Source organism: Oncorhynchus kisutch, linkage group LG17, assembly GCF_002021735.2.
Source record: "Oncorhynchus kisutch isolate 150728-3 linkage group LG17, Okis_V2, whole genome shotgun sequence".
NCBI lineage: Eukaryota > Metazoa > Chordata > Actinopteri > Salmoniformes > Salmonidae > Oncorhynchus > Oncorhynchus kisutch.
In genome coordinates this window covers 21,158,633-21,185,139 of record NC_034190.2, presented here as the reverse complement: position 1 = coordinate 21,185,139, position 26,507 = coordinate 21,158,633, and the positions used below count along the sequence as shown (strand labels likewise).

Sequence of the window (26,507 nt, the reverse complement as noted above, 5' to 3'; positions counted from 1 at the left end):
TTTTTTACTTCTACAGTTTGCAAATTTGAACGATTTAGACAAGTTTGAGGAATTTTTTAAAACAACTTTTCTACCCATCTCTGATAAAGGAAGACAAGGAGACAGAGACATGTATTGAACAATCAGGTGTAAATGGCCAGCGACAACTTGTGCTGCTCATGCGTATGATGCCTTTTCCTGCCAGCAACAACAGAAACAGCAGCATCTCGCATCATCACTGAGAAGAACTGAGATTGGAGAGAGAAAGAAAGAAGGAGATGATGGTGGGGAGTCGAGAAGGAAAATTATGAAATAACGGTATTATGAATGTTTGTATGTCCAACTGATGTTCAAGTGAATCGATGTTTGTAAGTAGCTTGATAGCTAAGTAGCTAATGATGGGTGTTAGCTATCAGCTAGATGCTGCCACTGCTGTCATTAGCTAGCTAGCTGTTAGCCAGTTGTAGCTAAGTAGCTAGAATTATAATAATTTGACAAGGCTGAATTGAGGCCCACCAAGACAGACACTAGCTGTTAAAATAAACCACAGCCCTAGCATCAGCTTGAACCAGCATAACTTGGCATCGCGTTTAACTACACTACAGACATTCACGTCAGCCAGATGTAGCTAGCTAGCAGAACGGTGGCAGCTAGCCATGTAGCTATGACTAGCTATTATTGTTAGCTAGTCATAAATGGCTAGGTCGTAGCTAGCGAACAAGTGAGCAAGTCTGTCCATACTGACCTGGTGAAAGAGCCAGACAGCACCAAATAAAGCCACAAGCCAAAGTTAATGGTATAGCCGTAGGCTACATGTCAGGTGGCCGCATGGACAGACGACGATATAGCTAGCTACAGTACGTTAGAGAAGTCAGGCTGACAGACTATGTGCACTAGCCAGCTAACTTCTCTTTGTCTAGAGTCTGACACTTTTACACTGTGTATTGTTCTTGGTACTTATCCCTGGTGTGAAAATGTAAGTAGCTGGCTGGCAACTTATTGTGTTTAGCCAACTTCATTATAATACGCTTATAAACACTGTGTGTGATACATTTTGTATTATGAAGCTATGTGACAAGCTATGTCACTATGTCACTATGTGACAAGCTATGTGACAAGCTGTCTGTTATAATCACAACATGCCACCAAAAGCCAGTGGTTGTTAATTATATTTTTTGTCAATGGAAAACTGTGATTATTGGTTTGAGGATGCTGCAATAATGTGAGGGGAGAGAGGGAGGCGAAGTGTGCTGGAAGCAGCTGAAGCTGTGTGGAGTTGAGAGTAGAACAGACAGCGTGACCTATAAACTATCAGTAGCCCCCCACCTACACACACACACACACACACACACACACACACACACCCTCCCTGTCTACAGCAGACTTACTGGAGCAGAAAATGGTGGAACACAGAGACTGTTTATAAATGATGGGGTCTGTGGATCCAGATACTGTAGCTTATATAGTAGACATGGCAATTAATATTAACCCTATTCAGTTAATCAGTAACTTAGTCATGTTGGATGTTTCATAAATGGATATAGATTAGTTGATTGATTAATTGCCCCCCCCACCGTCTCTTTCTCTCTCTCTCTGCAGGGTGAGGGTGTGGGCCATGTCTGAGCTGTGAGTAGTGGAGGAGAGGAAGAGGAGGTGTAGGAGAGGAAGAGGAGGTGAGGACTGAATAGCGGAGGTAAGTGTTTATTATTATCAAAGATTCAAATTAGTGATGAATTATTACATGAATGTATTGTATTATTCCATATACAGTACAACTCATTCCAGTGTTTTTCTTTATTTTTACTATTTTCTTGTAGAATAATAGTGACAACATCAAAAATATGAAATAACACATATGGAATCATGTAGTAAATCATAGTAACCAAAAAGGTGTTAAACAAATCAAAATATATTTTATATTTGAGATTCTTCAAAGTAGCCACCCTTTGCCTTGATGACAGCTTTGCACACTCTTGGCATTCTCTCAACCAGCTTCATGAGTTAGTCACCTGGAATGCATTTCAATTAACAGATGTGCCTTGTTAAAAGTTAATTTGTGGAATTGTTTTCCTTAATGCGTTTGAGCTAATCAGTTGTGTTGTGACAAGGTAGGGTTGGTATACAGAAGATAGCCCTATTTGGTAAAATAGCAAGTCCATATTATGGCATGGATAGCTCAAATAAGCAAAGAGAAACGACAGTCCTTCATTACTTTAAGACATGAAGGTCAGTCAATCCGTAACATTCCAATAACTTTGAAAGTTTCTTCAAGTGCAGTCGCAAAAACCATCAAGCGCTATGATGAAACTGGCTCTCATTAGGACCACCACAGGAAAGGAAAACTTTCAGAGGATAAGTTCATTAGAGTTACCAGCCTCAGAAATTGCAGCCCAAATAAATGCTTCGCAGAGTTCAAGTAACAGACACATTTCAACATCAACTGTTCAGAGGAGACTGCATGAATCAGGCCTTCATGGTCAAATTGCTGCAGACACCACTACTAAAGGACACCAATTAGAAGAAGAGATTGCTTGGGCCAAGAAACACGAGCAATGGACATTAGACCAGTGGAAATCTGTCCTTTGGTCTGATGAGTCCAAATTTGAGATTTTTGGTTCCAACCGCCATGTCTTTGTAAGACGCATAGTAGGTAAACGGATGATCTCCGCATGTGTGGTTTCCACCGTGAAGCATGGAAGAGGAGGTATGATGGTGTGGGGGTGCTTTGCTGGTGATACTGTCTGTGATTTATTTAGAATTCAAGGCACACTTAACCAGCATGGCTACCACAGCATTCTGCAGAAATACACCATTCCATCTGGTTTGCGCTTAGTGGGACTATCATTTGTTTTTTAACAGGACAGTGACCCAACACACCTCTAGGCTGTGTAAGGGCTATTTGACCAAGAAGGAGAGTGAAGGAGTGCTGCCTCAGATGACCTGGCCTCCACAATCACCCGACCTCAATCCAAATGAGATGGTTTGGGATGAGTTGGACAGCAGAGTGAAGGAAAAGCAGATAACAAGTGCTCAACATATGTGGGAACCCCTTCAAGACTGTTGGAAAAGCATTCCAGGTGAAGCTGGTTGAGAGAATGCCAAGAGTGTGCAAAGCTGTCATCAAGGCAAAGGGTGGTTACTTTGAAGAATCTAAAATATATTTAGATTTGTTTAACACTTTTTTGGTTACTACATGATTCCAAATGTATTATTTCATAGTGTTGATGTCTTCACTATTATTCTACAATGTAGAAAATAGTAAAAATAAAGACAAACCCTTGAATGAGTAGGTGTGTCCAAACTTTTGACTGGTACTGCATTTATGTGATATTTCATTTTTTTATTTTTATAGATATGCAAAAATGTCTAAAAACCTGTTTTCGCTTTGTCATTATGTGGTATTGTAATGTCATTATGTGGTATTGTGTGTAGATTGATGAGGGAACATTTTTATTTTGTCAATTTTAGAATAAGGCTGTAACGTAACAAAATGTGGAGGATGCTCATTTTGTTAAAAAATGCACTGTATCCTGAGTGTACAAAACATATAGAGCGTGTGAGCATGTGGCCTGAGCAGACATTCAACTTCTTGATGCACCCATCCCATACCGGGATCATTTTCGTCAACATCCGCTGAATTGCAGAGCGCCAAATTCAAATTAAATTACTACAAATATTTAATTTTCATGAAATCCCAAGTGCAATATAGCAAAACACAACTTAGCTTGTTGTTAATCCACCTGGCATGTCAGATTTCAAAAAAGCTTTTCGGCGAAAGCATACCAAGCTTTTATGTAAGGACATCTCTCTCAGCAGACATAACATTACAAACAGCCAAGTAGATTGGTCACGAAAGTCAGAAAAGCAATAAAATGAATCGCTTACCTTTGATGATCTTCGGATGTTTGCACTCACGAGATTCCCAGTTACACAATAAATGTTCCTTTTGTTCCATAAAGATTATTTTTATATCCAAAATACCTCCATTTGTTTGGCGCGTTATGTTCAGAAATCCACAGGCTCGAGCGGTCACGACCGGGCAGACGAAAATTCCAAATAGTATCCGTAAAGTTCGTAGAAACATGTGAAACTTTTTTATAATCAATCCCCAGGTTGTTTTTACAATATATAATCGATAATATTTCAACCGGGACTGTAGCTTCTTCAATAGGAGAGAGAAAATGTCTGTCCAAAGCTGTTGCGCATGCAAAACGCTGCTGGCACACAGCCGTCCAATGACGCGATGTGATCTTTCTCGCTAATTTTTCAAAATAAAAGCCTGAAACTATGTCTAAAGACCATGGGGAAACCATAGGAAAGGAATCTGGTTGATATCCCTTTAAATGGAGCGAAGGCAGGCAATATCAGTTCTGTTATACTCACAGACAATATTTTGACAGTTTTGGAAATTTTAGAATGTTTTCTATCCTAATCTGACAATTATATGCATATTCTAGATTCTGGGCCTGAGAAATAGGCAGTTTCATTTGGGTATGTTTTTCATCCAAACATCAAAATACTGCCCCTTACTGCCCCCTACACTCAACAGGTTTTAACAGAAAACACAACAAACGTAAAGCAAAGTACTTCTTTTACTTTGAGGTGCTATGGTTTTTAGGGCTTTTAAGCTGCAACTAATGTACCAAAAGTCTGTGAATTATGTAATTGTACATACATTGGAGACAGACTGTCACTTAAGTATTGTGATCCGTTTGTATTACCTTGTTTAAATGAATTGAATTAAAATATAGTGGCTGGTGGTGGTCTACTTGGGCAAAGTGGATCCACGAGAGACTGAAGTGAGATGAGTGGAATCCCCACACACACCTCAGAGAAGTGTCTGATGCGCTCCCAGCCACCCATTCCCAATCTCATCTCTACGCTGACCAATAACCTCCATTGAATCTTAGCTATAATAACAAACAAGGAATAATAATGACTATACAATTGTAGGAAATTGAAAGGCACCATGACAGGGACAACATATAATATGGTTATTATGTGCTAAAGGAACAAGGATTTCCTTGTTACTAAAGCCAATTCTAAAGTAGAGTTTCACCAGGTCCTCTTAACTCAGGCATGTCAATTGTGGCGCACACCTTTTTGGTTACTACATGATTCCATATGATTTATTTCATAGTTTTGATGTCTTCACTATTATTCTACAATGTAGAGAATAGTAAAAATAAAGAAAAACCCTTGAATGAGTAGGTGTGTCCAAGCTTTTGACTGGTACTGTATGTTATTAACACACACACATATATATATAAATTCTGAATGATAAAGGTGATTAATTGTGCTGAATGATTCCAGTGCGACGCCCCCTGTAGGGCAGTGATGGGGAACACAGCCACTAAGTTCCGGAAGGCTCTAGTCAGCGGGGACGAGGCGTTGGCATGGCAACTGTACGAGGGCAACAGCCAGTTCAGAGAGGGGCTGGACCCCAACGCGTCCTACGGAGAGACCTACCAACACAACACCCCCCTCCACTACACCTGCAGGCACGCCATGACACGCCTGCTCAGGTAACACCCCTTAGATATGTTTCAGGGATACAGGGAGCGATGGAGAGAGAAGAAGAGAGAGTTCCAGTGTGTTAGCAGTCTGACCCCTGGGAGGAGATGACAGGCTGTCAATGAGCCTATTTTTTTATCTTCCTTTCACTGATCCTCCCCTCCTTCTTTTCTCTCTCTGGGTGATTACAGGGGTCAGAGGAAGCGGGTTGAAAAGGCCAGCTAATTGTGTGTGTGTGTGTGTGTGTGTGTGTGTGTGTGTGTGTGTGTGTGTGTGTGTGTGTGTGTGTGTGTGTGTGTGTGTGTGTTAAAGGCCAGTTCGCTAACTGCAGGTCTATTTCGGCACCTTCCTGCCTATCAAATTACTCTTCCATTCAGCCATCTGTTTGAGTGCACTTGACCGAAGTGTGCGCTTATCTGATGTGTACTTAGCAGAATGTATTTCAGTCTGTCTTTCTGCCTGTGTCAGATTATGCGATTATTGCTACAGTGGTTATTGCTGTGTGATAAATGCTGTTTCTCACAGATTCAGCAGAGGGGAGGGAGAGTAGAGAGCCGTGAGGTGGAGGAAGAGAGTGGGATGGGGAGAGGAGAGGAGAGAGGGAGTAGATGATGAAGGGGAGGTAATCAGTAAATGGATCCGTAGACAGACAGAGATGTTGAATATAAACTACCTGAGGACTGCAGCCCCAGCATAATGTTGACTTGGAACTGGAATGTCTGTCATCTGTCCACTCTGCTTTGAAAATATGCTATGAAAGGACGGTTCCTCTTCTGTAAAGATGGTAAACCTCTCTCTCTCTCTCTCTCCCTCCACTCTCTCTCTCTCTCTCTCTCTCTCTCTCTCTCTCTCTCTCTCTCTCTCTCTCTCTCTCTCTCTCTCTCCCACTCACCCACTCCCTCCAGGTCGTTCCTTTTCAGTAAAGAAGGGAACCCTAACAAGCGGAACGTGCAGAATGAGACATGTCTGCATGCGTTGTGTCAGGGAGCGCACATCCTGCTGCTACCAGAGGGGGCACTGTCTCCCAGACTGGCCAGACCACAGAGAGACGAACAACGCAGGGCAGACTGCCTACAGGTATAGATACACAGACACACTCAAATAATACATACACACAAAGAACACACACACAAATACATTAGAGTGCTAACAATATTGTGTGTGTGTCCAGATGATCCTGAGCTGGACCGGGGCTAGGCTGGACAGAGGACAGTATGAAAGGGTTAACATTAATGCTACAGACAACAGGAACAGCACCTGTCTACACTACGCTGCTGCTGCTGGCATGAAGAGCTGTGTAGAGGTAAGAGAGAGAGAGAGACTGTATAGAGGTAAGAGAGAGAGAGGGAGACTGTGTAGAGGTAAGAGAGAGAGAGGGAGACTGTGTAGAGGTAAGAGAAAGAGAGAGAGAGACTGTGTAGAGGTAAGAGAGAGAGAGAGACTGTGTAGAGGTAAGAGAGAGAGAGAGAGACTGTAGAGGTAAGAGAGAGAGAGGAACTGTCTAGAGGTAAGAGAGAGAGAGAGACTGTAGAGGTAAGAGAGAGAGAGAGACTGTAGAGGTAAGAGAGAGAGAGAGACTGTAGAGGTAAGAGAAAGAGAGAGAGACTGTCTAGAGGTAAGAGAAAGAGAGAGACGGTGTAGAGGTAAGAGAGAGAGAGAGACTGTGTAGAGGTAAGAGAAAGAGAGAGACTGTAGAGGTAAGAGAGAAAGAGAGACTGTGTAGAGGTAAGAGAGAGAGAGAGAGAGAGAGAGAGAGAGACTGTGTAGAGGTAAGAGAAAGAGAGTGACTGTGTAGAGGTAAGAGAGAGAGAGAGAGAGAGACTGTCTTCTCTCATCTTTTAACTCTTCCTCTCTCTTTCCCTTTTTCCTCCCACTTCTCCTGTGTGTGTGTGTGTGTGTGTGTGTTTGTGTGTGTGTGTTAGCTCCTGGTCCAGGCTGGGTCAGACCTGTTTGTGGAGGACGAGGAGAAGTTAACCCCGTGTGACCACGCAGAGAGACAGCAGCACACACACCTGGCCCTGCGCCTCGAAGCCATGATGGTGTTCTCACAACACACACACACCGAGACACAGACACCCAGCAGCACGCTGCGCCATAAAGAGGTGAGTTACACACCACCGACACAGAGCAGCCGCTGCCGCGAAACTACACTTCGTCACTGAATGCAGAATGCTGCACCACACACACAAAATAATCCTAAACAGCTAACTTTATTCAAAATAGAGCCATACAACATTTCCTTGGAGTGCATAAGTTTGTTCCAAGCCTGGCTATTCAAGGAGACATGGGCTGGGTGCCCTGTGAAATAGGACATGGGCTGGGTGCCCTGTGAAATAGTACCTGGGCTGGGTGCCCTGTGAAATAGGACATGGGCTGGGTGCCCTGTGAAATAGGACATGGGCTGGGTGCCCTGTGAAATAGAACATGGGCTGGGTGCCCTGTGAAATAGGACATGGGTTGGGTGCCCTGTGAAATAGGACATGGGCTGGGTGCCCTGTGAAATAAGACATGGGTTAGGTGCCCTGTGAAATAGGACATGGGCTGGGTGCCCTGTGAAATAGGACCTGGGCTGGGTGCCCTGTGAAATAGGACATGGGCTGGGTGCCCTGTGAAATAGGACATGGGCTGGGTGCCCTGTGAAATAGGACCTGGGCTGGGTGCCCTGTGAAATAGGACATGGGCTGGGTACCCTGTGAAATAGGACATGGGTTGGGTGCCCTGTGAAATAGGACATGGGTTGGGTGCCCTGTGAAATAGGACCTGGGCTGGGTACCCTGTGAAAGAGGACCTGGGCTGGGTACCCTGTGAAATAGGACATGGGCTGGGTACCCTGTGAAATAGGACCTGGGCTGGGTGCCCTGTGAAATAGGACATGGGTAAAATGATTAGGTTATGGAACCGCCTTATCGACATGCCAGAGGACAGGATAAGAAAAAAGGTCTTCAACTGGGATAAAACACACAATTACCCATGGACAAAGGAACTCAATTACCCATGGACAAAGGAACTCAATTACCCATGGACAAAGGAACTCAATTACCCATGGACAAAGGAACTCAATTACCCATGGACAAAGGAACTCAATTACCCATGGACAAAGGAACTCAATTACCCATGGACAAAGGAACACAATTACCCATGGACAAAGGAACACAATTACCCATGGACAAAGGAACACAATTACCCATGGACAAAGGAACACAATTACCCATGGACAAAGGAAATTAATTATCCATGGACAAAGGAACACAATTACCCATGGACAAAGGAACACAATTACCCATGGACAAAGGAAATTAATTACCCATGGACAAAGGAACTCAATTACCCATGGACAAAGGAAATGAATTACCCATGGACAAAGGAACACAATTACCCATGGACAAAGGAACTCAATTACCCATGGCAAAGGCAATTATTTACCCATGGACAAAGGAACACAATTACCCATGGACAAAGGAACTCAATTACCCATGGACAAAGGAACACAATTACCCATGGAAAAAGGCAATTAATTACCCATGGACAAAGGAAATTAATTATCCATGGACAAAGGAAATTAATTATCCATGGACAAAGGCAATTAATTACCCATGTACAAAGGAAATTAATTATCCATGGACAAAGGAAATTAATTACCCATGGACAAAGGAACACAATTACCCATGGACAAAGGAAATTAATTACCCATGGACAAAGGAACTCAATTACCCATGGACAAAGGAAATTAATTACCCATGGACAAAGGAACACAATTACCCATGGCAAAGGCAATTATTTACCCATGGACAAAGGAACACAATTACCCATGGACAAAGGAACTCAATTACCCATGGACAAAGGCAATTAATTACCCATGGACAAAGGAAATTAATTATCCATGGACAAAGGAAATTAATTATCCATGGACAAAGGAAATTAATTACCCATGGACAAAGGAAATTAATTATCCATGGACAAAGGAAATTAATTACCCATGGACAAAGGAAATTAATTACCCATGGACAAAGGCACTCAATTCCGTTTTTAAGGAAGCAAATCTACAACACATATTTAGAAAGAAGTTACGATGTCAACATGATCAAACACAAGTGAAAGCTTAGCTACAAAGAAAAATGGCCAACTGATATATGACTTAAACCAAAACTCAGAACAACCAAATCAAAAAACAACTATGATCTGGAACCCTATGTCACCTCTCACCTAACAAGAAACTAAAGGTCACTGTGTGCCCAGTTGAGAACCAGGATACTTCCTCTGGCAATTAAGATAGGTTTAATGCAATAATGGAAGAAGAGCAGCTATGTACTGTTTGCGATTCAGGGGAGATAGAGAATGAACTGCGCTTTTTATTGTACTGTACTTTATATGATGATTTGACAGTAAGCTTGTTTTATAAAATGCAACAACTGAAACCAGAACTATTTTGGGTTAGAGACTAAGAGAAGCTGGAATGGTTATTTAGAAAATAAGTGTTTCTGGATGCAAGTCACATAAGCATGGGACTATACGTCAAGATAAGCTTTATCATTAAAGTAGGTTTTTGTTTTGTTTATCAATTTTAGATTTTTTTCGTATGAACCTACAGTGCATTCGGAAAGTATTCAGACCCCTTGATCTTTTCCAATTGTTGTTACGTTACAGCCTTATTCTAAAATGTATAAATTTTTTTTTTTTCAGTAGTATTCAGATCCTTTACTCAGTACTTTGTTGAAGCACCTTTGGCAGAGATTACAGCCTCGAGTCTTCGTGGGTATGACGCTACAAGCTTGGCACACCTGTATTTGGGGAGTTTTTCTCATTCTTCTCTGCAGATCCTAAAAAGCTCTGTCACTTTGGATGGGAAGTGTCGCTGTACAGCTATTTTCAAGTCTCTCAAAATGTCACGCCCTGGTCTAGTATTTTGTGTTTTTTCTTCATGTATTGGGTCAGGCCAGGGTGTGGCATGGAGTTTTTGTATTGTGGTGTGTTTTGTCTTGGGGTTTTGGTGTGTATATATTTGGGATTGTAGCTAGTGGGGTTTTCTAGCAAAGTCTATGGCTGTCTGGAGTGATTCTCAATCAGAGGCAGGTGCTTATCGTTGTCTCTGATTGGGAACCATATTTAGGCAGCCATATTCTTTGAGTTTGTCGTGGGTGATTGTCCTATCTGTTCTATGTGTTATCTATGTTAGTTTTACACAAGTATAGGCTGTTTCGGTTTTCGTTTCGTTCTTTGTTTTGTAGTGTTTGTGTTTATTTCGTGTTACGTTTTGTTCATTAAATATGGATCGCAATCGACACGCTGCAGTTTGGTCCGACTCTCCTTCATCACCACTAGAAAGCCGTAACACAAAAGATGTTTGATCAGGTTCAAGTCCGGGCTCTGGCTGGGCCACTCTCCGTCTGGCCACTTTACCATAAAGGCCTGATTGGTGGAGTGCTTCAGAGATGGTTGTCCTTCTGGAAGGTTCTCCAATCTCCACAGAGTGACTCTGGAGCTCTGTCAGAGTGACCATCGGGTTCTTGTTCACCTCCCTGAACAAGGCCCTTCTCTCCCGATTGCTCAGTTTGGCTGGGCGCCCAGCTCTAGGAAGATTCTTGGTGATTCCAAATTTCTTCCATTTAAGAATGATGGAGGCCACTGTGTTCTTGGGAACCTTCAATGCTGCAGAACTTTTTTGGTACCCTTTCCCAGATCTGTGCCTCAAACACAATCCTGTCTCGGAGCTCTATGGAAAATTCCTTCGACCTCAGTTTTTGCTCCGACATGCAATGTCAACTGTGGGACCTTAATATAGACAGGTGTGTTCCTTTCCAAATCATGTCCAATCAATTGAATTTACCCCAGGTGGACTCCAATAAAGTTGTAGAAACAGCTCAAGGATGATCAATGGAAACAGGATGCACCCGAGCTCAATTTCACGTCTCATAGCAAAGGGTCTGAATATTTATGTAAATTTGCAAAAATGTCTAAAAACCTGTTTTCGCTTTGTCATTAAGTGGTATTGACTCTGTGAAATGGTGCTGCCACAATAAACAATATACAGAACCAGTATATATGGACAATATATATAGATACAGAATTTACACAATCAACATACAGTGCCTTCAGAAAGTATTCATATGGTGAAATCCTTGAGCGGTTTCCTTCCAAAGTGTAATTCATAACTTCACCATGCTCAAAGAGATATTCAATATCTACCAATAGGCGCCCTTCTTTGCAAGGCATAGGAAAACCTCCCTGGTCTTTGTGGTTGAAATTCACTGCTCGACTGAGGGACCTACAGATAATTGTATGTGTGGGGTACAGAGATGAGGTAGTCATTCAGAAATCATGTTAAACACTATTTTTGCACAGAGATTGAGTCCATGCAACTTATTATGTGACTTGTTAAGCACATTTTTACTCATTAACCTATTTAGACTTGCCATAGTAAAGGGGTTGAGTAGTTTTTGACTCAAGACATTTCAGCTTTTCATTTTTAATTCATTTGTAAAGATTTCTAAAAACATATTTCATATCATATTCGGCGCAGGTGACTTTGTTTGTCACCTGCGCCGAATACAACATGTGTAGACCTTATAGTGAAATGCCTACATACAAGCCCTTAACCAACAGTTAACATACTGCTTGACTAGTTGGGCCCAAGCTTGCTGTACAACATTAAAACCTATTCAGTCTGTCTACAAACAGGCTCTCAAAGTGCTTGATAGGAAGCCCAATAGCCATCATCATTGTCACATCCTTAGAAAGCATGAGCTCTTGAGTTGGGAAAATCTTGTGCAATACACCGACGCATGTCTTGTATTCAAGATCCTCAATGGCCTGGCTCCCCCTCCACTCAATATTTTTGTTAAACAGAAAACCCAGACATATGGCAGCAGATCCACAAGGTCTGCCATGAGTTGTGACTGTATAGTTCCCCTAAGGAAAAGCACCTTTAGTAAATCTGCATTCTCTGTGAGAGCTTCCCATGTCTGGAATACACTGCCATCAGACACACATAACTGCACCACATATCACACTTTCACCAAATGCTTGAAGACATGGCTAAAGGTCAATCAGATTTGTGAACATGGTCCCTAGCTGTGTGTTGCCACTCTCCATGTTGTCTGTTGTCTGTAGCTTGTGAGGTGTGGAAACACTTTGTTGCTTTTATGAATTTTGTCTTGCTGCTTTTTGTTTTATGCTGCTCTGTCTGTATGCTACGTCTTGCTTGTCCTATGTTGCTCTGTCTGTATGCTATGTCTTGCTTGTCATATGTTGCTATGTCTTGCTTGTTCTATGTTGCTATTGTCTATATTGTAATTGTTTTTAATAACCTGCCCAGGGACTGCGGTTGAAAATTAGCCGGTTGGCTAAAACCGGCACTTTTACTGAAATGTTGATTAATGTGCACTGTCCCTGTAAAAATAAAAATAAACTCAAACTCAACAGTGCAGTTCAAGAAGAGTTAAGAAAATATTTATCAAATAAACTAAAGTAAAAAATAATATAAAGTAACACAATAACAATAACGAGACTATATACAGGGTGTACCGGTACCGAGTCAGTGTGAGTGGGTACAGGTTAGTTGAGGTAATTTGTACATGTAGGTAGGGGTGAAGTGACTGCACAGATAGTAAACAGCAGTGTACAAAACAAATAGAGAGGTGGGGGGGTCAATGTAAATAGTCTGGGTGGCCATTTGATTAATTGTTCAGCTGTATTATGGCTTGGGGGTAGAAGCTGTTAAGGAGCCTTTTGGTCCGAGACTTGGCGCTCTGATACCGCTTGCCGTGCGGTAGCAGAGAAAACAGTTTATGACTTGGGTGACTGGAGTCTTTGACAATGTTTTGGGCTTTCCTCTGACACTGCCTAGTATAGAGGTCCTGGATGACAGGAAGCTTGGCCCCAGTGATGTACTGGGCTGTACGCACTACCCTCTGTAGCGCCTTACGGTCAGATGCCGAGCAGTTGCCATACCAGGCGGTGATGCAACCGGTCAGGATGTTCTCGATGGTGCAGCTGTATAACTTTTTCAGGATCTGGAATCGCATGCCAAATCTTTTCAGTCTCCTGAGGGGGAAAACATGTTGTTGTGCCCTCTTCTTGGTGTGTTTGGACCATGATAGTTTGTTGGTGTTGTGGACACCAAGGATCTTGAAACTCTCAACCTGCTCCACTACAGCCCCGTCGGTGTTAATGGGGGCCTGTTCGGCCTTCCTTTTCCTGTAGTCCACGATCAGCTCCTTCATCTTGCTCACATTGAGGGAGAGGTTGTTGTCCTGGCAACACACTGCTAGGTCTCTGACCTCCTTCCTATAGGCTTTCGTATCATTGTCGGTGATCAAGCCTACCACTATTGTGTCGTCAGCAAACTTAATGATGGTGTTGGAGTCGTGCCTGGCCATGCAGTCATGAGTGAATAGGGAGTACAGGAGGGGACTAAGTACACACCCCTGAGGGGCCCTAGTGTTAAGGATCAGCGTAGCAGACGTGTTGTTGCCTACCCGTACCACCTGGGGGCGGCCCGTCAGGATGTCCAGGATCCAGTTGCAGAGGGAGGTGTTTAGTCCCAGGGTCTTATTGATGAGCTTTGTGGGCAGTATGGTGTTGAATGCTGAGCTGAAGTCAATGAACAGCATTCTCACAAAGGTGTTCCTTTTGTCCAGGTGGGAAAGGACTGTGTGGAGTGCGATTGAGATTGCATCATATTTGACATTATGGGATATTGTGTGGAGGGCAGTGACACAAAATCTCAATTTCATCCATTTTTTATTAACACAACAAAATGTGGAAAAAGTCTTTGCTACTGCAGATACAGTGTCTTGTAAGCCAACGTGGGCTGGTCATCTTGAAGATGCAAGACACTATATTAATGAAATAAATCAAGTCACACAAACACACTTTAAATCAGAGATGCATTTGCTGTGAAAAGTAGCCACAGAGGGACAAGCATACTGTTATGGTTTTTGATCAAATGTTTTCCTAGCTTTTTCAATTCTTAATCTCTCTCTCCCTCTCTCTTTATCTCTCCCCTCTCTCCCTCCCCTCTCATCGCCAGCCCTATGAGGGTTTGAAGCTGCAGGACTTGAGGAGACTGAAGGACATGTTGATAGTGGAGACAGCTGACATGCTGCAGGCTCCTCTCTTCACCGCTGAGGCACTGCTCAGAGCACATGGTGTGTGTGTGTTTCATGTGTGTGTGTGTGTAAACTGTCTCTGTATCTAATTGGGACACGTAGGAGCTGTTGAAGGTGTGTGTGTGTCGCTCTAACCTCTCTGTCTCTGTGTATCTAATTGGGACACGTAGGAGCTGTTGAAGGTGTGTGTGTGTGTATACTGTCTCTGTGTATCTAATTGGGACACGTAGGAGCTGATGAAGGTGTGTGTGTGTGTGTGTATACTGTCTCTGTGTATCTAATTGGGACACGTAGGAGCTGATGAAGGTGTGTGTGTGTGTCGCTCTAACCTCTCTGTCTCTGTGTGTAACAGACTGGGACAGAGAGAAGCTTTTGGAAGCCTGGATGAGTGATTCTGAGGAGTGCTGCCAGCGGTCTGGGGTCTTGATGCCCACACCCCCACCCAGCGGGTGCAATGCCTGGGACACCCTGCCTTCCCCGCGCACCCCTCGCTCTCCCCTCACCCTAACCCTCACGTCCCTCACTGACAGCTGCCTCTCCCCAGGGGAGGAGGGAGGGACTACGGTGAGTCACATGACATTTTGTCCAGGACAGGTTGCACATTTTTGTTCTACCCCAGCACGAGCACACCTGATCCTACTAACCAACCAATCATCAAGCCCTGGCTGCCTGTGTGAGTGTGTAACAGAGTTAAGAACGTACCGTAAGCCCACTCCACAGCTAGCTTGAAATGTTGAGAATGGAGCCATCCAATTAGTACCTTTTGGGTGTCTCCAACCATTGGAACATTGTTAAGGAGGGCGGTCACGTGTGTTAGCAAAGTAGAGGTCTCGAGTTCCAGCCAGGTATGAACCGAAACAAGCTTGAGAGTGGTACTTGCTAAGCAACGTGACATCCGTAACGCATATGTGCGTGTTTGTGTGTGATGTAGTGTATACCTCTGACTGTGTGGGGTGTCTCTTTCCCTCCAGTGTGGGATCTGCCTGTGTTCCATCTCAGTGTTTGAAGACCCAATAGACATGTCCTGTGGTCATGAGTTCTGCCGAGCCTGCTGGGAAGGGTATGTCACTTACACTGTTTGAATTGAATTAAACACGATGGATCCTCATGGGAAATTCAATTATAACAGGCCTATACGACACATATTACAATACAGACGTATAAACTGAATAGAAAAATACACACAATCTGGAAGGCAGGAATGCACAGTATAAATGGCAAGAGCAAGCCATATCATTTTAAATATTGACTGTAAATCCAATAATGATTGAATTGGATGTGATTTGTTTCAGGTTTCTGAATGTGAAGATCCAGGAGGGTGAGGCTCATAACATCTTCTGTCCTGCCTGTGACTGTTACCAGCTGGTGCCTGTTCAGGTTATAGAGAGTGTTGTCTCCAGAGAGATGGACAAACGATACCTGCAGTTCGACATCAAGGCACGCACACACACACGTACACACACGCACGCACGCACACACATGCACACACACACAATGTCGTTCTCAAAGCATCTTATCTCCCCTCCCTGTCTGCGTGCGTGCGCGCGTGTGTGTGTGTTTGCCTGCCTGCCTGCCTGCGTGTATCTTCTCTAGGCGTTCGTGGAGAACAACCCATCTATCCGGTGGTGCCCGGCAGTGCGGTGTGAGAGAGCGGTCAGACTGACCAGACCTGGTCCGGGGGTCAACCACCTGGGGTTCCCCCTGCTGCCCTCCCCTGCAGTCGACTGTGGCAAGGGTCACCTCTTCTGCTGGTACACACACATCAGACCGTCTCTTGGGGAAAAGTCTTAAACGTAGAGAATGATACAGTGCATTCAGAAAGTATTCAGACCCGTTCACTTTTTCCACATTTTGTAACGTTACAACCTTATTCTAAAATGGAATAAATTAATGTTTTTCCTCATCAATCTACACACAACACCCCATAATGACTAAGCAAAAACAGGTTTTTAGAAGTAAAAAAAACAGAAATATGACATTTACATAAGTATTCAGACCCTTTGCTGTGAGACTGGATATTGAGCTCAGGTGCATCCTGTTTCCATTGATCATCCTTGAGATGTTTCTACAACTTGATTGGAGTCCACCTGTAGTAAATTAAATTGATTGGACAAGATTTGGAAAGGCACACACCTGTCTATATTAAGGTCAAGGAGGTGACCAAGAACCCGATGGTTACTCTGACATAGTTCCAGAGTTCCTCTGTGGAGATGGGAGAACCTTCCAGAAGGACAATCATCACTCCATGAATCAGGCCTTTATGATAGAGTGGCCAGATGGAAGCCACTTCTCAATAAAAGGCACATGACAGCCCACTTGAACTTTACTAAAAGGCACCTAAAGGACTCTCAGACCATGAGAAACAAGATTCTCTTGTCTAATGAAACCAAGATTAAACTCTTTGTCCTGAATGCCAAGCGTCACGTCTGGAGGAAGCCTGGCACCATCCCTACGGTGAAGCATGGTGGTGGCAGTATCATGTTGTGGGGTTGTTTTTCAGGGGCAGGGACTGGGAGACTAGTCAGGATCAAGGGAAAGATGGAGCAAAGTACAGAGAGATCGTTGATGAAAACCTGCTCCAGAGCGCTTAGGACCTCAGATTGGGGCGAAGGTTCACCTTCCAACAGGACAACAACCCTAAGCACATAGCCAAGACAACGTAGGAGTGGCTTTGGGACAAATCTCTGAATGTCTTTGCGTGGCCCAGCCAGAGCCCGGACTTGAACCCGATCGAACATCTCTGGAGAAACCTGAAAATAGCTGTGCAGTGACGCTCCCCATCCAACCTGACAGACCTTGAGAGGATCTACAGAGAAGAATGGAGAAACTCCACAAGTACAGGTGTGCCAAGAAGACTCGAGGTGCTTTAACAAAGTTCTGAGTAAAGGGTCTGAATACTTATGTAAATGTGATGTTTCTGGGTTTAAAAATAAATAATTTGCAAACATTTCTAGAAATCTGTTTTTGCTTTGTCATTATGGGGTATTGTGCAGATTGATGAGGATAAAAAAATGTAATACATTTTAGAATAAGGCTGTAACATAACAAAATGTGGAAAAAGTGAAGGGGTCTGAATACTTTCCGAATGCACTGTATATGTATATTCGTCCCCCTCTCTTACTCTCTTCCTCCATCTGTCTCTCTCCTCTCTCTCCCCTCTGTCTTCCATCTGTCTCTCTCTCCCTCTATTCCTCTCTCTCTTCCTCCATCTGTCTCTCTATCTCCCTCTCTCTCCCCCTCTTCTTCTCTCTCTCTTCCTCTAACTGTCTCTCCTCTCTATCTCTCTCTCCCCCTCTTCTTCTCTCTCTCCCTCTGTCTCTCTCTCTCCCCTCTCTCTCTCCCTCTCTCTCTCGCTCTCTCTTTCTCTCTCTCTCTCTCTCTCTCTCTCTCTCTCTCTCCTCTCCTCTATCTGTCTCTCTCTCCAGGGAGTGTCTAGGTGAGGCCCATGAGCCATGCGACTGTCAGACATGGAGGATGTGGCTGCAGAAAGTCTCAGAGATGAAGCCAGAAGAGTGTGAGCACAGGCACACACACACACACACACACACACACACAGATATATAGTATGTTATAATAAACGCATGATTGTATATGCTGATCTTGGTATGTGTGTGTGCGCTTGATCTTGGTATGTGTGTGCGCTTGATCTTGGTATGTGTGTGCGTGCATGTTGGTGATGTTTGTGTACATGTGCGAATGTGTTTGTATGTGTGTGTGTGTATCCAGTGGCAGGTGTATCGGAGTCGTATGAGGATGCAGCTAACTGTCTGTGGTTGTTAACCAACTCTAAACCCTGTGCCAACTGCAAGTCTCCCATACAGAAGAATGAGGGCTGCAACCACATGCAGTGTGCCAAGGTACATACACACACCTCACACACACACACACACACCCCAGCTTTGCTACATTTTAATGGCGTTGAGGAAGATATTGAAGCAGTCCCAACATAGAGCCTTGTGGGACACCATATTAAAGCAATAAGACAGGGTTATTACCATGTATGTACAACACCTGTTTCTCTGTCTGCAGTGTAAATATGACTTCTGCTGGATCTGTCTGGAAGAGTGGAAGAAACACAGCTCTTCAACTGGAGGATACTACCGCTGTACACGCTATGAGGTCATCACACAGCTAGAGGAGCAGTCCAAAGAGATGACTGGAGAGGTACACACACACACACACACACATACTTGTTTTTCTATCCTCGTTGTGACCTAAAATAGATTTCCTTTAAAAATCCTATTTTCCCTAACGCCTAACCCTAACCATAATTCTAACCCTAAACCTAACCCTAAGCTTAAAATGGAGATATTTGTGGATTTCAGGTCCCCACAAGGATAGAAGAACAACATACCACACACACTAGCACTGCACACACTCTGACATTTTATGTTAAGTATTTGACAGGAGTGTGTGTTTTTCAGGCGGAAAAGAAGCACAAGAGTTTTCAGGAGTTGGACCGCTTCATGCACTACTACAGCCGCTATAAGAACCATGAACACAGCTATAAGGTAACACACACACAGCATGATATTGTATTTATGATATCTACCAATGTTGTTTTCTAAAATGTGATGTCTCTCCCTATCCCTCTCGCTCTCTCTCTTTCTCTACCCCCCTGTATCTTCTCTCTTTCTCTCTCTAGTTAGAACAGAGACTATTGAAAACAGCCAAAGAGAAGATGGAACAGCTGAGTAGAGCCTTCATTGGATGTGAGTCTCTGACCTACCTCTCTACTTTCTACCTCAGAGGCTGTCCCTGCCTCTCCTCTTGTATAACGATGGAGGGAGAGGATGGTGTGTCCTGCGTATGGTGTGTGTGAGTGTGTGTGTATTTGTGTGTTTCTAACAGCAGTGTGTGTGTATTTGTATGTTTCTGTTTCTAACAGCAGTGTGTGTGCGTGTGTGTCTAACAGCAGTGTGTGTGTATTTGTGTGTTTCTAACAGCAGTGTGTGTGTATTTGTGTGTTTCTGTTTCTAACAGCAGTGTGTGTGCGTGTGTGTCTAACAGCAGTGTGTGTGTATTTGTGTGTTTCTGTTTCTAACAGCAGTGTGTGTGCGTGTGTGTCTAACAGCAGTGTGTGTGTATTTGTGTGTTTCTGTTTCTAACAGCAGTGTGTGTGCGTGTGTGTCTAACAGCAGTGTGTATATTTGTGTGTTTCTGTTTCTAACAGCAGTGTGTGTGCGTGTGTGTCTAACAGCAGTGTGTGTGTTTTTGTGTGTTTCTAACAGCAGTGTGTGTGTGTGTGTGTGTGTGTCTAACAACAGTGTGTGTGTATTTGTGTGTTTCTAACAGCACTGTGTGTGTTTCTGTTTCTAACAGCAGTGTTTGTGTGTTTCTAACAGCAGTGTGTGTCTCTCCTCTAGGTGAGGGCTCCCCCCCAGACACCAGATTTATAGAGGACGGTGTGTGTGAGTTGTTGAAGACACGTCGTGTGTTGAAGTGTTCCTACCCCTACGGATTCTTCCTCCAGCCTCACAGCACACAGAAGGAGATATTTGAACTCATGCAGGTGTGTGTGTGTGTGTGTGTGTGTGTGTGTGTGTGTGTGTGTGTGTGTGTGTGTGTGTGTGTGTGTGTGTGTGTGTGTGTGTGTGTGTGTGTGTGTGTGTGTGTGTGTGTGTGTGTGTGTGTGTGTGAGAGAGATGAATTCCTCACCCTCCACTCTCTCCCTATTTCTCTACCCTTCTACTCTTCCCTCTGTTCCCCAGACTGATCTGGAGATGGCGGTGGAGGACTTGGCTCAGAAGGTGAACCGTCCCTACCTGCGTACGCCGTGTCATAAGATAGTCAGCGCTGCCTGTCTGGTACAGCAGAAGAGAGAGGAGTTCCTGGCTTCGGTGGCTAGAGGGGTGGCCCCTAACGACTCACCTGAAGTACCTAGGAGGAGGTGAGGGAGGGAGGGAGACCGACAGAGAGAGAGAGAGAGAGAGAGAGAAAGAGATATTTTTCCCAACAGGCAGTAGACAGAACAGGGTTGGCCTTTCTTTACAAAGCTCTATATTGAATGTGTTTCAGTTTCCCTGCTGGATCATGGGACTGGGAGTACCTGGGATTCACCTCTCCTGAGGTAACTACACATAACACCATGGTCAAGCTTTTATACTGTATCTCTATGAGAATTTGAGCAACAGGTCCATATTTGTAGCTACATCCTCCATCTCAGCACAAACATCCATGTTACCACACGGCAGGTTGCCTAGTGGTTATAGTGTTGGACTAGTAACCAGAAGGTTGCAAGATCGAATCCCTAGCTGTCATTCCTCCCCTGAACAAGGCACCCACTAAGCCGTCATTGAAAGTAAGAATTTCTTCTTAACTGACTTGCCTAGTTAAATAAAGGTAAAATAAAAAACAACTAACCTGTATAATGTACTACCTGTATAATGTACTACCTGTATAATATACTACCTGTATAATATACTACCTGTATAATATACTACCGGTATAATGTACTACCTGTATAATTTACTACCTGTATAATATACTACCTGTATAATGTACTACCTGTATAATGTACTACCTGTATAATGTACTACCTGTATAATATACTACCTGTATAATATACTACCTGTATAATGTACTACCTGTATAATATACTACCTGTATAATGTACTACCTGTATAATATACTACCTGTATGATATACTACCTGTATGATATATTACCTGTATAATATACTACCTGTATAATGTACTACCTGTATAATGTACTACCTGTATAATATACTACCTGTATAATGTACTACCTGTATAATGTACTACCTGTATAATATACTACCTGTATAATGTACTACCTGTATAATGTACTACCTGTATAATATACTACCTGTGTAATGTACTACCTGTATAATGTACTACCTGTATAATGTACTACCTGTATAATGTACTACCTGTATAATGTACTACCTGTATAATGTACTACCTGTATAACATACTACCTGTATAATGTACTACCTGTATAATATACTACCTGTATAATATACTACCTGTATAATATACTACCTGTATAATGTACTACCTGTATAATGTACTACCTGTATAATGTACTACCTGTAGGAGTATGCTGATTTTCAGTACCGGCGGAGACACCGGCCGCGTCGTAGAGGAGACATGCCGAGTTTACACAGTCTGAGGAGCAACAGCAGTACTCCTGAGCCCAACCAGAACCCTGAGAATACAGGTACACACACACACACACACACAGTCATTTATCAGTAGGGCCTGTGTTTCTTTGACGTTTTCTTGTGTTGTTATTGTTACGTGTGACAGAGGTCCTCCAGGAGAGAGTTGAGGGGCGGAGACAGCCTCTGAGGTCACTGGATGAAGATGACCCCAACATTCTACTGGCCATCCAACTGTCACTACAGGACTCACGGAGGGAGAGAGAAATGGAGAGAGGGATGGGAGGAGGACTGGAAAGAGGCTCTGGTGTGATTGAGGGCCCAGGGCTTGGGTCTGGACAGGGTCTGGATATAGGGCCAGTAATGGGTCCAGGGGTGGGGAGCCTCAGTGAGACTCAGGACCCCTCCAGTGTGGGTGGTTCTCTGGGGGCCAGTGGCTCCTCTAACCTCCCTAGACCAGACCCTAACCAGTCGCTAAATGCTGAGCTGTTAGAGCTAGGAGAAAGTCTGATGAGACTGGGACAAATAACTACTCCATATACCCTAGACAACACTAATATCCCTACGCCATATAGCTTAGATCACAACTACGACCACTACAACCCTTCCCCCAGGTACAGTCAGAGTCAGGACCTTAGCTACACATCTTATACAACTGACCACAGCTATGCTGTTCTGGAACCTGACCTCAGCACACCTTATACACACGGCTACGGTCACACCTGTGATCATAACCAGGACCACACCACTATCAACATTCCCTTCACTCCAGAACACGACCATAATTGTGGTCAAAACCAAAACCGTGGCCATCCCACTATCAATGCCTTCTACAGTTCTGTTCACTGCCAACCCAGCCTCTACACTAAAACATCTCCTTCTCACACAGACCTTACAGCATCTTCTAGCCCTAAACACACAAGCCTTTACCCCTCAGACCCAGAGCCATATGCTATGTTCAGCCTTTCCCATAACCCTGAACCAGACCAAACCATCTCTTGCACCCAGGACACACATCCTGACCAGAACCACCACCATTGCTGCCACTCCAGCCACTACACCCCTAACCCAGACCCTTACACCCCTAACCCAGACCATTACACCCCTAACCCAGACCCTTACACCCCTAACCCAGACCCTTACACCCCTAACCCAGACCCTTACACCCCTAACCCAGACCATTACACCCCTAATCCAGACCATTACACCCCTAACCCAGACCCTTACACCCCTAACCCAGACTCTTACACCCCTAACCCAGACTCTTACACCCCTAACCCAGACCATTACAACCCTAACCCAGACCCTTACAACCCTAACCTGGACCCTTACACCTCTAACCCAGACTACACCTCGAATCCTGACCCATGCCGCACTTCTTCAGACCCCCACGGCCTCCTGCTCCCCTCCCCAGACCCAGAACTCCTCTCCCCAGTGGTTCCTCCAGGTGGTCCCTTCACCCCCAGTGACCCGGGCTGCCTGGAGCGCCTGGACCCCTCAGCTGAAGCCCTGCTCCTGGACAACATCATGGCCTGGATCCAACACACACACCCCCAGGACAGCCCCCAGAACATCGACCTCATCCCCTCAGCTAGCTCCGAGACTGGCTCACCCCCGGAGAAATACTCACCTCCGGACACAGAGACAGACTCACCCACTGTTTCACTCCAAGATGGTGGGGACCCAAAGAGTGATTCCCCTCCTGACACCCAGGCCAGTTTCAGCGGGGAGGCCCTAGCCGAGCTACGGCAGGGAGACGCGAGTAGGGGACAGGCTGGCTCCCCCGGCCCTGGAGACAGCCTGGAGGTTAAAAGACCCAGCACTCTGGATCTGGAGTGTTGTGAGGGTGAGGAATGTGTGGAGTGTGTAGTCACAGGGTTTGTGTCGGACCTGTCGCAGGACGCAATGGACACACACATACACTCACACACACACTGTGGAGATGACAACCTCACTCCTACCAAGACAGACTCAAGCCCCACCGCCTGGGTAGTGGAGGACCAATCACGCGCGGAGTGGGAAGAGCAAGTTCACCTGGTGTGATAACAGACAGACAGATGACAGAGAGCAGGAGGAAGAGAGGAGGAGAGTGGGAGCGAGGTAATGATAAGCAGCAGTGACAGAGATGAGGGAGAGAAAAGAGAGGAAGAGAGAGTGATTAATAGCATTATCAGAGAAAGAGCTTAGGAATGATTTGGGGATGAAAAGCACTTAGAGGAAAGAACAGGAGAAAAGTCTGACATTAAACATGGGGTGTCCACTTGATTTAGCTTGCTGGGCACCGAAAGCTAATTAGTATATTTGACCAAGTTCTGGTCAGGTCATGTGACCCAGGTCTGGTCAGGTCATGTGACCTAGGTCTGATCAGGTCATGTCACCCAGATCTGGTCAGGTCATGTGACCCAGGTCTGGTCAGGTCATGTGACCCAGATCTGATCAGGTCATGCAGTGACCAGAGTTGATCAGAGCAGATGAGATGTGTTTAAATACAATCAAATATGAGTGACTTTAGTGATTTTATCGTCCATATCCATTCCACTACTGATGGACTGACTGTATGTGGTCTCCTCAGCCTAAGACCAGGGCGAGTTGTTTTACTGTTTATTCAACCTTTATTTATCCAGATCAAAACTCCATGACAGAGAGAGAGAGAGGGACCGTGACATGGCTACTCTTTAGAAACAGTCCACGGCTGAGTTGATCAGTGTGCCTCATTTTTATTGAGAATCCCCTTTTTTTCATATGGAACCTCAAGCAACGTGCAAAGAATAGTATGACTATTATTACTACTATAGGGTTGTTTTGTTTTTGACATGGTTTCCTTTCCTCTTGAGATAAGATGTGTTTTTGGAAGCAGCTGTGGTCATATGTATCAAGCGTCTCAGAGTAGTGGTGCTGATCTAGGACCAGGTCCTCCCTGTCTATTTAATCTTATTCATTATGATCTAAAAGGCTCAATTGATCCTAGATCAGCACTTCTACTCTCCCAGGTCTTTGACTAGGTACAGGACAGGAAGCTGTTATTTTTCTTGTGTTGGTGTTATAGAGATGGTTAGCACTGGTAGGATGATTATAATATAGTCAACTTTATAGAGATGAATCTGCAGTCTACAAGAGTTTATAATATAATTTCTAAAATCATATTTATCTTATTTAATTGTAATAAGCTGCTTAAATAAAGTAGTCATTGGATATAGAATAACATTTAGAAACGCAACCATGGTTTAACTTAACTGTTGGGTGTAGTGTGCAACCATCTGGAGTAGTGCACTAGTTTATAGTAGGGTGCGATGTGACGTGCGCTGATCATACAAAACATGAAATGGAACACTGAAGTCTGGATTTGGAGTGTATTTTTTTGTACAACACCACTGTTTTAAGTTAAGATAATTGTTTATTTAGTCCAATTTTATTCACACTAAGGTTTTTATTCGAATTTATTTATTTTTTTCTTTGTTTTGTATTTTCTTGGTACTTAATTGAAAGTTTCAAGGCCAGTGGCTGTGTCATAGTTTGTAACCCAGGCATCTGATTTTTATATTACTGTACCCTGGCAACCATAAACCTTGTTGTTATTTGCACTTTCATAGGTGATACTTGATACATTCCCAGTCCATATGAAAGACAGTGACGTTCGATGTGTGGCCAAGGAGTGAAAGTATTAGTAAAACGTTTACTCTCAATAAAAAAAAACATTTAAAAAAACATTTCTTTCAATTTACTTTTCTTTCAATGATATTAACTACATATTTTGTCACTATAGAATTCTTGCGTCATGATACAGTAAAAAGGCTTTCAACAAGGGAGTTGGACAACCTCATTAAACAACATTATCGATAAAGGAAGGTGCACCAACACAATTGCTCATTAACAATGGAATGCTAGTACTTCTGTCAAAGGGTTTCAACATACATCGACTGAATCTTTCCTGTCACGCATTTCTGTGATTTTCTATCAAACACTAGATGTTCCAAAGATTTGTATAACTTGTTTTATCTGTGGTTGTTTGAGGAATGAATTGAGGAATCCGGGAGAAAGAGATTGCGCTTGTTTGAAATGGAAAAGTGTGCAGTCTACAAGAGTTTATAATATAATCATCTTATCTTATCTCAATAAGTATTTGGTCACCTTTTTATAAAGAAGAACATCAAGACGAACAGCTGCTTTTTAAGTGGGATGCACTGTTGAGCGCTACATCCCGAGGGGTTCGTTCTGATTGTACGGAGATTGTGACAGCCGGTTAAATGGCGTCTCTCGAGAAGGCAAGAACAAGATGTATTTCAGGAGAAGTGTAGTATTATCATAAGGAGACGTATACTTGGAACACGGAGGAAGAATGGAGGGAAAAAGAGGGGCAGAGGAGGACTAAGAGAGAGGGTGGAAGAGGGTGAGTTTGAGTTGGTTAAAAATGGCGGGAAAAGGGGAGATGTTTGATAAAGACGAATGGTAGAAAGTGTAAGCTGTAAGTTGAAGACAGGAGGAGAAATTGATGTGAATGATGGCGACGTATCGGAGGTGGTAGGTGAAAGGTGAAGTTCTCGAAGCCAGGAGCTTGCACCGAGGGTCCGGATAAAGATCAGTCTGTGATAGTAGGAGTGTAAAAAGTGGACCCTTGCCCTTTGGCTGATCCATTTGTGGTTTCAGGGTAGGTGAAAACACAGTTGGGTGTTGTGGAATCGGTGAGGGTAACCAGAAGTGGTTTTGTGATAACTGTTTGTGTTTCTGCTGGTCAGAGACAGCAGGCGCTCCATGTTAAACGAATGGGGGGGCAAGAGATGTGAATTG

General features: G+C 43.8%; 1 protein-coding gene across 1 annotated transcript; it reads left to right on the top strand.

The window, feature by feature from the left end:
• Positions 1 to 153: 153 nt before the first annotated feature.
• On the top strand, positions 154 to 25,429 carry LOC109907311 (ankyrin repeat and IBR domain-containing protein 1). Its single transcript, XM_031793205.1, has 21 exons — positions 154 to 297; positions 1,579 to 1,672; positions 5,293 to 5,504; positions 6,399 to 6,570; positions 6,665 to 6,796; positions 7,416 to 7,595; positions 14,522 to 14,639; positions 14,953 to 15,164; positions 15,572 to 15,660; positions 15,893 to 16,037; positions 16,194 to 16,351; positions 18,026 to 18,114; positions 18,327 to 18,457; positions 18,630 to 18,764; positions 19,025 to 19,111; positions 19,246 to 19,312; positions 19,967 to 20,112; positions 20,312 to 20,490; positions 20,619 to 20,670; positions 21,658 to 21,781; positions 21,871 to 25,429. Exons 3-21 carry the CDS (start codon positions 5,317 to 5,319, stop codon positions 23,763 to 23,765), a joined length of 4,299 nt encoding a protein of 1,432 aa, XP_031649065.1. The 5' UTR covers positions 154 to 297; positions 1,579 to 1,672; positions 5,293 to 5,316; the 3' UTR covers positions 23,766 to 25,429.
• The last annotated feature ends 1,078 nt before the right edge of the window (positions 25,430 to 26,507 follow it).

What these genes read in the sequence shown, in the direction of transcription:
- LOC109907311 (XM_031793205.1), top strand. Translation starts at nt 5,317, where the DNA reads ATGGGGAACACAGCCACTAAGTTCCGGAAGGCTCTAGTCAGCGGGGAC. An exon ending in GCAGGGCAGACTGCCTACAG is followed by an intron (nt 6,571 to 6,664) that starts GTATAGATACAC and finishes GTGTGTGTCCAG; the next exon opens with ATGATCCTGAGCTGGACCGG. An exon ending in GCATGAAGAGCTGTGTAGAG is followed by an intron (nt 6,797 to 7,415) that starts GTAAGAGAGAGA and finishes TGTGTGTGTTAG; the next exon opens with CTCCTGGTCCAGGCTGGGTC.